This window comes from Ammodytes marinus (genome assembly GCF_949987685.1).
Source record: "Ammodytes marinus genome assembly, chromosome: 13".
Lineage (NCBI taxonomy): Eukaryota > Metazoa > Chordata > Actinopteri > Uranoscopiformes > Ammodytidae > Ammodytes > Ammodytes marinus.
Genome location: NC_137217.1, coordinates 20,566,045 through 20,577,195, shown reverse-complemented (window position 1 = coordinate 20,577,195; position 11,151 = coordinate 20,566,045). Strand labels below are relative to the sequence as shown.

The 11,151-nt window shown below is 41.5% G+C and overlaps 1 protein-coding gene across 1 annotated transcript; it reads right to left on the bottom strand.

The window, feature by feature from the left end:
• Nucleotides 1–2,069: 2,069 nt before the first annotated feature.
• LOC307259046 (CUGBP Elav-like family member 3) lies at nucleotides 2,070–8,771 on the bottom strand (the record flags this gene model as incomplete). The annotated part of the gene is made up of 11 exons (XM_080038767.1): nucleotides 2,070–2,189; nucleotides 4,664–4,827; nucleotides 5,032–5,175; nucleotides 5,390–5,494; nucleotides 6,358–6,420; nucleotides 6,531–6,677; nucleotides 7,034–7,178; nucleotides 7,679–7,822; nucleotides 8,011–8,090; nucleotides 8,206–8,334; nucleotides 8,723–8,771. The coding sequence occupies 10 exons, from the start codon at nucleotides 8,769–8,771 to the stop codon at nucleotides 4,700–4,702; spliced, it is 1,134 nt and encodes a 377-aa protein (XP_079894893.1). The 3' UTR covers nucleotides 2,070–2,189; nucleotides 4,664–4,699.
• Between the last annotated feature and the right edge of the window lie 2,380 nt (nucleotides 8,772–11,151).

Genomic DNA, 11,151 nt, shown 5'->3' with positions numbered 1-11,151 from the left:
TAGAATCGTTCTACAACTGTAGACATATCATTCTTTATAAGGGCTGTTTGTCAATCTCTTTGTTTGAATCAAAAATGTATTTCAAGCTCTGTTAAATATCTGCTCATTGAATAATCTGTTGGCCTATATTTTCTAAGGTATTTAGCTGCCCTTCAGAGCCACCAACCACCAGCTGTATTTGTGATGAAACACTTCACATTACATTAAATTATCTCCTGCATGAAGAACAGTTTATGTAAGCAAATGACCAGCGGTCACCATATAGAACGTGTGACCTTTGACCTTTTTAAATATAAATAGCTATTACAAATATTTGCCTTTGCAAGGTAGGGTAGTTTCTATTTGATATTTGTTTTGCAGTTGCCCTTTTTTTCCAGCCCTTTTCATATGTTCCAATCATTATGACCCATGAACTATATACAGGCTGACATGCAGATGTTTGACTAACTGTTTGCACACGAGACAGGTTCAATGGACGAGTTCGCTCAGGTTGCCACAGCTTCTCAAATAAAAACAAGTATTGTGTCTATTGTGAATCCTGTTACTGATAAACATTTTGTGTTTTTGGTCAATCCTGTAATTGAAATACCATTATGTGGTCATTAAGCTCTGTTATAAATAGGCATGACTCATACCTGGGCCCGAGCACTTGCACAATTATAGTGGTCTTTCTGTTTGGGTCAATTGAACCAAACCATCAGCTCATCAAGGGGCCAAAACATGTAGAATTATTGTCCCAAAGGGAGGAACCATGGTCTCAAAGATAAAACAAACACAGCATTAATGCTGCTGATAAATAAGAAACCAACTCCCACACTCAAATTCAGGAGATAACAAGCCTGGCACATCAAATAAAAATGGGTGATTTTTGGTTGTACTTGCTCACCTACGCCCCCTTTTGGTTTGAAGGTGGATGTGCACTTTCCTTTTGGCATTTTTGTGTTGAATCATTCAAAATCAAGATTTTTTTAGTAATGCAAGTAATCATAAAAAAAGACACGCTCTTTCTTTTCCTCACACAAATACAACACAAACTCATTCAATAAATCACATGAGGAAATTTAGTATTATACTTTTTTATTTTAAATTAAAAAGAGAGTGGATCAAAAACAGGATTCAATAAATAAGAAATAAATATAATTGCTGTAATAATTAATACATACATTATAGTTACTCGATTGCAAGAGTCTGACAGAAACAGGCCCTCAAAAGGTTTTCTCTAGAAAATTCTAAAATCAAAATATTGCAACCCACTCAAACCCCTTCTCCCAAAAAACAAAATAATTGATAAATTAGTAAATAAATAAAAAGTAGCTCAAATATTAAAACCTCCCGAATAAAAGTGCAATCCCCCCCTCCCCCAAGTTTCACCTAAAATCTAAGTAGAAATTTTAAATAGGTTAGTGATTTCCCATTTTACAATTTGGAATGTAATACCCTTTATGAGGATGATGATGTTACTAGTGGCAATAATAATAGTAATAATAATAATGATAATAATAATAATAATAATAATGTTGCTGTGTCATGTTCAGTGTTTATCTAAAGTAGTATTCTTTTTGCTTTTTTTCTTGTTTTTTTAAATGCTCCTCTTTGTAAACTAAATTATTTACAGGTCGTTAGGATTTTCTCCAAAGTCTCTCTAACCTACTAATTTAGTTGTCTTTTTTGTATTTTATTTTATTTATTTTTTTAAGAAACATCGGCCCCTTTATATTTGTCATGTACTAGACATTGTATAGACATGTTGCAGTCTATTGAAGTGATATATCAGCGTTTCTCATCAGGACCTTCCATATCTGCTTTGTTGTCTTAACTGTACTTAACACCCTGTTGGTAGACTCCACGCAGGCATGATCAAACCAAGCTCTTGTCTATATGGGTAAGATTACTGACTCATGTGAACCGTGTGTATTTGTGTGAGTGTCAGCAGGCGCGTGTGTGTATGTTTGTGTGCTTTATGTACATTTGTATATCAGCCTTGTACTGTTTGAGGTTCAGTGCTGAGAGTGCATGTGTACTATGTTACCATTTGTGTATATGTGTGTGTGTGTGTGTGTGTGTGTGTGTGTGTGTGTGTGTGTGTGTGTGTGTGTGTGGCTGCACTCCCCGGACGCTCAAAGGTAGCAGGCAGTCTGAAAGCACTAAGAACCCTGGGATTCCACCTCAGCTGGACTCTGAAAGGTCACCTGTGAAGGAAGGAGAGTTGAGAGGTAGAGGGAGTGATATGTGGACAAGGAGAGAGGGACAGAGAAGGACAAAGTATATTAGTTAGAGAGCAAAGTTATTAATACAACAGAGCTCCATGTTTCCTGTATGATCTTTACATCTTGTCAAACATGCCCCTCCCATCAAACAAAACTCCTGTAGGCATGACCTGAAATGCTATCATATGTCTTGCAGCAAACTGCCCATTAGGATGTTCCTAGCTTGTTTTTTTGGTTCAGTCTCATCTTGGAGAGTTAAATCAAAAAGGCATCATTCACAGTTGTAAAGCTTTTGTCGTTCAACAGCAATAGAATCATGGTGCTTTAACACATACACACACAGTATCTGGACCATGCAACTCCATACAGTGAAACTCCATTATCCGTGTTCCTTGTGTGGTTTGAAGCGTGTGTCTGGATGAATGCATGTGTGCGTCTAAAGCTCCTGTATTTTGGCATTTTTATGTGTTTATGTGTGTGTGACCTTATGAGCATGTGCTGCACTGGTGAGCCTTGGATCATGGCAAGCAAACACTACTACCGACATGCATCACTCTCTGGCATTTGCAGTATAGAAATTCTGGGTGATACATTTTAATCTGGCTGATGTAGGGGGGAAGTAGGTTCAAGGGTAGTCACATAGTGGTAGTTATTAGATAGGTCCATTAGACTTTATTGTCCAGGAGGATTTGTTGTGTAAACGTTTGTCTAAGAATAGAAACAATATCCTTTATTTATAATGTTTGCTGCCCTGTGACGGCGCTTCCACACACTGGCCCGACAGCAGCTTCACATTTTCTGCTCTTTGGCAAAGAGTAGAGTTTGTGAAGGGGTTGCATATACCTCAAACTGAAGAGATTCCTATTCTCTGTGTTAGATTTCTCCCAGAATTCCTATAGTTGAAGACTGTTCTCCAATAAGCAAGAGGCACATGTTTTTCCACCATAACAACCACGTACCCTTTACCTCAAAACACGAGCTAGAGGGATAGAAAAGAGGAGGTTGGGATGAAGAGAAGCAAATAAATATTTTGACAGAGAAAAGGGGAACAAGGAGATAGGAGGAGCAGCAGGAGGAGAGGAGTAGTGTAGTGAAGCGGAGAGGGAGGAAACACCACAATAGCAGAGACCAAAAAAGAGAAACAAAGGAGCAAAAAACTGAAGTGTCACATGAAACAGTGTAACAAATCAGAATCCAGGATTATGAAACTTAGCCTATCAGGGTACAGCTCAAGAAAATGCATGCTCACCCAACAATAATGTAGTACTGTCATTAAACTAACATGCGTTCTATGCTAAGCTAACCTCTATGGTCCATGGACCAGTTTGTGGCCATATTTAAACTGCGATGTACTTTACTGCATAATCATTTCATGGCCTCTTGTCCAACATGGCCTGCCATTGTTGTATGTCGCAAAAAATCCTAATAGCATTTTAGTCTAAGTAACTTCATATTTTGCAGTAAGCTGTGGTCTACATTTCTCCACCAGTCCACTATGGAAACCTTTGGAAAACCTCTCTTTACAGACACCTGTACAACAAGGAGTATGAAAGCCTGTATTACACATCAACAGTGTAACACAGACACATATGTACACATAGATGCCCACGCTCACTACTTTAATCAAACAATTTGTTCAAATAATAATGACACCAAACAGAACACTACAGAAACTGATCAAAAACAGAGCGCTGCATAAAAATAACGAGCGTTGCTACAGAATTGATCAAATGACTATGCAATGATTAAGTGTATCAAATATCCAATTGAATCAATTGACTCTGAGTACAGTCCTGGCTATTGACAGTTATTGATCAGTATGTGCACAGGTCAATACAAAATAAAGTCACAATGCACCAAACACAGTCTGTGGTCACTACAGCAACAGGACATGCAGGTCAACGCATGGATGGTTGCTTGAGGTAACAGAACAAAAATTGCCAAGGGCAACCAACACAGGCAATCAATCGCCACAGCAACCCAAACACAGGCCAACCAATCAACTTACAACAATGCGAGAGGTAGGGGGTCAGGGCTTTATCGGTCACTAGGCAACCATTGCCATAGCGATGGGGTCCTCGTGAATTATGATTGGACGGAAGGATCTTGGGTGAGGTAAGTTGCAGTTTCAGGAAAAGATCAAAACAGCAAGAAAGGAAATAAATAAGATTGTGAAAAAAATAAAAAGGAAAACAATATTTTAGTATTTTTACTTTTCCTGAGTGAAGTTGTTTTCATATGAGTAACCCAATGCATATTCACTGATATGTCATCTTAAGCTTTTTGTTCTTAACCTAGCACCAAATGAATTAGCATTGCAGTGTCAAAGCTAACGCTACCTTCCCCATGTTCTTCTTTTTCTCACTAACCTTATTTCATCCCCCTGCTCTCCCAGCCTACAACACATCACATCTATTCATGTCGGGTCACTCATCTGCTTCTCATCACCACCTCACCTCTCTTCAATTCTTTTTCCTCCTTTCTGTTGTATCTCAGTACGGGCGGTTGGCATCTTTGGGCCTTTTGAGCTGAACTTTCAGCCTTTTCATGCCGATCTGGAAGCCATTCATGGCCTGGATGGCGGCCTGAGCACTAGATGGATTGTCAAAACTCACGAATCCTGGAAAAAAGAGACAAAGAAGAGATGTCACTTTAATTGATCCTTTCTTCCACATCGTCCCTTTGTCTCACCTTGACAGGGATACAACATTGTTAATTGCTCCACTAAGTCACCCCCCTGTCCTTTTTCTATTGCCTTTTTCTTTCTCCGATACATCTGCTCTCCCTTTTCCCTCCCTCTTTCTCCCCCGCCCTTGTTTCTCACCGAAGCATTTGCTTTGGTTGGTCGCTCGGTCAACAAACACCTTCGCAGAGATGACATTGCCAAAGGGCAGGAACATCTGTAGCATCTCAGAGTCACTGAACTCCTGAGGCAGGTGGTATATGAAGATGTTACAGCCCTCTGGACCTGAGAGAGAGACACACACACACGCGCGCGCACACACACACACACACACACACACACACACACACACACACACACACACACACACACACACACACACACACACACACACACACACACACACACACACATTAGGCAGGCTGTGAATACTTTGTGATAAACAACTTTGAATAGGACAGAGTGGGTGTGGCCCCAGACAGACAGGAAGTCACATCACCTTCTCTCTGCTGCTGTTGCTGGGGCTGCTGGTGTTGCTGGGCAACCATTGTTGGCTGCTGGGGGAACGGCTGTCCGACCAATCCGTAGGCAGCAGGATACGCCGCTATTGGGAGAGACAGTACCAAAATCTGATTGGGCAAAAACAACAGGTGGCAACATAGCAGTGTCCAATATATTCCTTTTGTTTTAACTGAGATGTCTACCGCTGAAGGTGAAAACCATTAACTGGAAAGGAGTAAGTCTGCTAGACAATGACAATGTTGATGTGAGTCAGGTATGCACACATTACTGTTCCCCTTTACTCCATATGTATGAATCATTTATACAGATGGTGTAAAACTATGATATTCCATCATAACCAACCATTAATGTATGTTGTGGGTCACAGTGAAATCAAATAAATCGTAATAAAAGTAATTAAATCAGTTGCCCTTGAAACATTTCCACCCTTGAAACGATGGCGGTCAAACTGAAGGCAGACACTTGGGTTTCCATGTTCCCCATTTTGAAGGAATCCTGATTAAATCTACTGCACGAGCTGCATGCTCTGAATGTATATTAGAGATGTGATGACATTGACATTCATAAATAACATGGCCAATGTGTCTCCTTCCTGAACCTGAGGAGATTTTCAAAACAACACAAGGGCATTTACGCTGAGATGTTTTATATCAATCCTTACACCATCCCAACACTCAGTGAGAAGGTGCCACTGGGCAAGCTTCATCTGACCATTCTTTTGATGTGTCAGTACACTTGTGGTATACGCATTTGAGCTGTCTGTCGATTTTGTTTGTATGCCTCAAGAGTCTGCCTCTTACAAGTTAAGTGCCATTTAACCCTATCGGCTGTGTCCACTGAGTGCTTTTGTATCAGATAGAGTATACTATACACTGTGTGTGTAAACTAGAGCTTAATATATTTGATAAGAATCCAGACTAGAATGACATCTGACCATACACCAACCTGTGTAGTGTTGCATGCCTGCATATGCTTGCTGCAGGGGATCCAGGCCTGCTGGACTCTGAGCTGTAGTGTGAGAAAATAGAAAAACAATGAGAATAAAAAAGACCGTTAGAAAAATGTATCAATCGTTATAGTCTATACATCTGTATAGTTCTTATATTTTATTAAATTACCTTGATATGCGTGAATGCCATTGGTGTATAGTGCTTCTGTTGCTTGTTGTCCATTGGTGGGGGCTGGCAAACTGCTGTAACCATTCACTCCCATTGGAGGGAGAGCTGACACAGGCGTTGCTGCCATGGTTGGTGGAGTGTTTGTACCTACCGACCCAGATCGCACAACAGAGAAGACTAAATAGCCCTTCAAAATCATTAAGGTGTTCAACATTTTTGCTTTTATTTTGTTGTATCTATGCAATATAATATAATAAAAAAAATTAAAACATTAATAACTAACTGCTTTAAATATCTACAAGGAAAAACTTTTATTTTGAGGAAGCAAACATGTAAGGGTAAAGATTGCTGATCAAAATGAAAATATTTTGATGTATTTTATTATAATATACAGCTGATAACTGCACAAATGGAGTACAATCTATAATACACAATACATCTCCACTTTGTACAAATATACAAATTCAAGAGTGTTTTTGAGAATGCATGTTGTGTGAGCCTACCCGAGGACGGTGCGATGGATGAAATGGGTGTGGCAATGATTCCGTTGGCATTGAGGGCCGCCATCTGCTGCATCTGTACGGCAGCAACTGTTGCCACAGGAGACAAGTACGCTGACTGGGCAACCATGGCCTGCTGTTGGACAAGCTGTAGACAAGGAATGAAACAGACAGAGAGAGAGAGAGAGAGAGAGGGGGGGAGGGTGGGAGAGGGGGGGTGGAAAGGGAGAGAGAAAAAGAGGGGGAGAAAAAGACAAAGAAGCAAAGGAGAGAAAGAAGACAGAGAGACAGTTGAGTGGAGATGGGAAAAAGAGAGAGCGAGAGACAAAGAAGGGAAAAAAATTAGGGAAAGGGACATGGAGAGGGAATGATGAAGGAACAGATGAATAGAGATCTAATTACAAGGCCATTATGTCCTGAGTCAGTGGGTTAATGGTTGTGTGTTGCGGGAAAGCTAATGCCAGATGACGTATGTTCTGTTGTCTGTGTAATGACATTAGCCCCAATTAGACCACTGATAGCCTCTTCAAACTTATTACATCCTTTCATAAGCACAGCACTCCCCTTACAAACTTAGTGTGTATATACATGTGCAGCACAGTGAGTGTTTGTGTGTGCGTGGCGTGCACGGCTTGCCTGTGCGTTGACCGCCTGCGTGTAGGCATTGTAGGCGGGGAAATTGAGGGTCATGGGGCTGAAGATGCCGAGCTGGGAGGCCACCTGCTGCATCCTCCTCAGCCCACGCTCCTTCTCTGTGTCGGCAAACTTCACCACCAGACTGGACGACGCTCCCTGCATGGCGTAACATAGATACAGATGTTATAGATTTAACTGCAATGACAAGCCATGTTATAGTTTAGTTTCTTCATGTGTAAATGGGAGGACTGCGTTGTCTTTGGGGAACCATACGAACAGCAGCCTTATGTGCTTCTCTTGAGTGTTTTGGTGATTTAAATGATATATAATCTCACGCAGCTTACAGGCATTGTGCGGCTACCATGCAAGCCGTTGATGGCAGCTTGGGCTTCAGTGTGTCCTTGGTATTTCACAAAAGCACACCCTGCAACAAAACAAAGTCAGTTACAGCACGCAGACTGTAATAAATTATAACACTACGAAATAAAAAAAAAGGTACTTTATGGTTGTGCATGAGCATACAAACTGTATGTGTTTACCTTTGCTGGTGCCATCAGGTCCTCTCAACACAGTGCACTCGTCTATGCTGCCAAAGGCCTCAAACATCATTCTGACATCCTCGTCACTCTGTTGCTTCCCCAGCATGCCGACAAACAACTTCCGGTCCTCTGAAACACATGTGGAAGAAAACAAAAAAAAGTATAAGAAACTGATTTTTTGTCCCCTTAACTGCTCACATTTCTGTTTATAAGAGACTACAGAATTTGTGTTAATAGAGATCTATCGATTACTGGAGGTTACCATTATCGTCCACCAGGGAGCAGTATTGACTATAGAGAATGGTAATACAGCAAGTGAGAGAAGAGGAAAGAGTGGGATTTAAATGTGAATGTGTGTTCATGTGTATTTATCTAAAACACCCTGTTTACTATTTTCCGTCTCTTGCTGACAACCACCTTTCTCTCTGTTTCACTGGTGTGTGTGTGTGTGTGTGTGTGTGTGTGTGTGTGTGTGTGTGTGTGCGCGCGTTTGAGTTACTATAGCTAAGTGTATTACCTCCTCTGCCCTCGCTGTCAGCTGGCTTCACCTGGATTGGCCGATTCATCTGAGGACCAAACAAGAAGGGACAACAAGACAGATGGTCAAAATAAAGTCTTTCTCCATTTGTCTTAGCACAGGATATAGCTTTAGGAATTACTTTACTTAAAGTTAACAGCTTCAATACATGTGTTCCAATGTTATAGATACATTTTATTTATCTATTAATAAGACAAATGTATTTTTTAAATATTAAACTTTAATTAAATAGTTTATAAAACAGTTGAATAGTTTCCATGGGAGTCGTTATCTGTATTGACGAAAATTGTATTCCAAAGTGTTGTAGTGATGGTGTGTTTGTGTGTGTGTGTGTGTGTGTGTGTGTGTGTATGTGTGTGTGTATGTGTGTGTGTGTGTGTGTGTGTGTGTGTGTGTGTCTGTGTGTATGTGTGTGTGTGTGTGTGTGCGTGCGTATGTGCGAGTGTGTGTGTGTGTGTTTGGGTGGGTGTGTCTAGGTGTCCTTAAATCACTGATAAATCAAGGTTAGCATGTGACAGGTGCGTCTAAACTGCTTGCTCTCTCTCTCGGTGTCAAAACACACAACCTTACTACGGTATCTCGGATTTCTCTCTCTCTCTCTCTGATACACATACACACACACACACACACATGCACGCACTCACGCACACACACACACACACACACACACACACACACACACACACACACACACACACACACACAACAAGGGAGGGATTGAGAAGTGACGAGATTAAGAATGCAGGCCATCTGATCTGGATTACAGAAGAACTCTGCTGGATTAGATGAGGGACAAGAGTAGATTGAGATAGAGAGAAATGAGGGGGGGGGGGGGCAGATATTGTAGTGGGATGATATGACACTTGTGTGAAGGGAACAGGCACAGTCAGCTAAAAATAAAAGAATGGAGAATGAGACAAGAGAGATAGAGAGAGCGAGAGTGAGAGAGAGAGGGCTGGAAGAGCCTGACTGACTTCGAACAACTGAAAGGGCAGGTGGAAGGCCAAAAGGAACCCAGGGAGTGAAACCTCACATGAGGAGTGAGAGAGAGGGACGGAGAGATGTAGGATGTAAGGAAAGCTGCCCGAGAGGATGATTTGAAAAGAATAGAGAGAGAGAGAGAGAGAGAGAGAGAGAGAGAAGGGGAGGGGGAGGAGTGGGGCGTGAATCAGTCGTGACTCTGACTGTCTAAAAAATGTCACGACTTCAGAGATCCATCGCCTTGAGTGCCAATGCATGCATGCACACACGTGTTCTGAATGGTTCTTTCAATGCATGCACTATCTATAGACCCACAGTTTTGTCACAGACACTCAGAAAAGGCACAGAAACATACTACACACACACACACACACACACACACACACACACACACACACACACACACACACACACACACACACACACACACACACACACACACACACACACACACTGCTTAGTCATAGCACTGAGGCAATGAGACAGTGTGTTAGTGCCAGAGGGATGGGGTGGGGGAGGAGAAGCTCTGCAGAATGATGGCGATGAAAAGAGGGAAAGAGTGCAAGGAGAGGACAGAAGAAAAATGGATGGATCAAGGAGAGGAAGGTAAACGAGAAAAGAGGGACAGATTATAGAAGGGAGTGACATTGATACACAAAGCAAAGCCAGAGAAAAAGGGGAAGAAAAAAACGGCGCTAGGGTAGACACTCCTTTTTCCCAATCCAAGCTTTGAAATGCAAATACACATAAAACAACCATTTTACATTCATTCTAATAAACATCGTTATCAGCAAGACTCAGATTTAAGTTCCACTCTGATGCAACAAAGAGAAAAAATCACTAATTAATGCTTTGTCTCGCTGCCAGTCAAAACTTGATTTGCAGCTATGGTGGTTAAATTAGATGTATTTCGCTAGAGTTATTCAAAGACAGGGAGGAGGAAAACTCAAGAGGGAAGAACATCGGATGAAAAAAGGGACAGGAAGAAAGGGACAGAGAAGAGGAGCTGGGTGAGGGAGGGAGGCAGGGAGGAGATGAGAAGGAAGAATGGAGAAAGGTCCCAGTGGGGTGTTAAGGCAATGTAATGAAGCTGGTAATTGAGGAGAGGGCAGAGCAGAGATACACTGGTCCATACATTTGATTAATCTGCTCTTAGCTGTCACCACAGAGCTATTGATCTAAGGCAAGGCCATCACACACAGTCAGAGACACAAACCCACACATACACAATCTGCACGCATCACATGAAACACACATTTTGACACACACACACACACACACACACAAACACAGGTCTGCACGAGAGGGAGTGATGTACATTTCTAACCACACACTTTTATTGACTCGAGCTGTCGAAATAAACATAAACATATGAAAAATACACACACACACACACACAAACTCCGCCCTCACATTTCCACACAGTC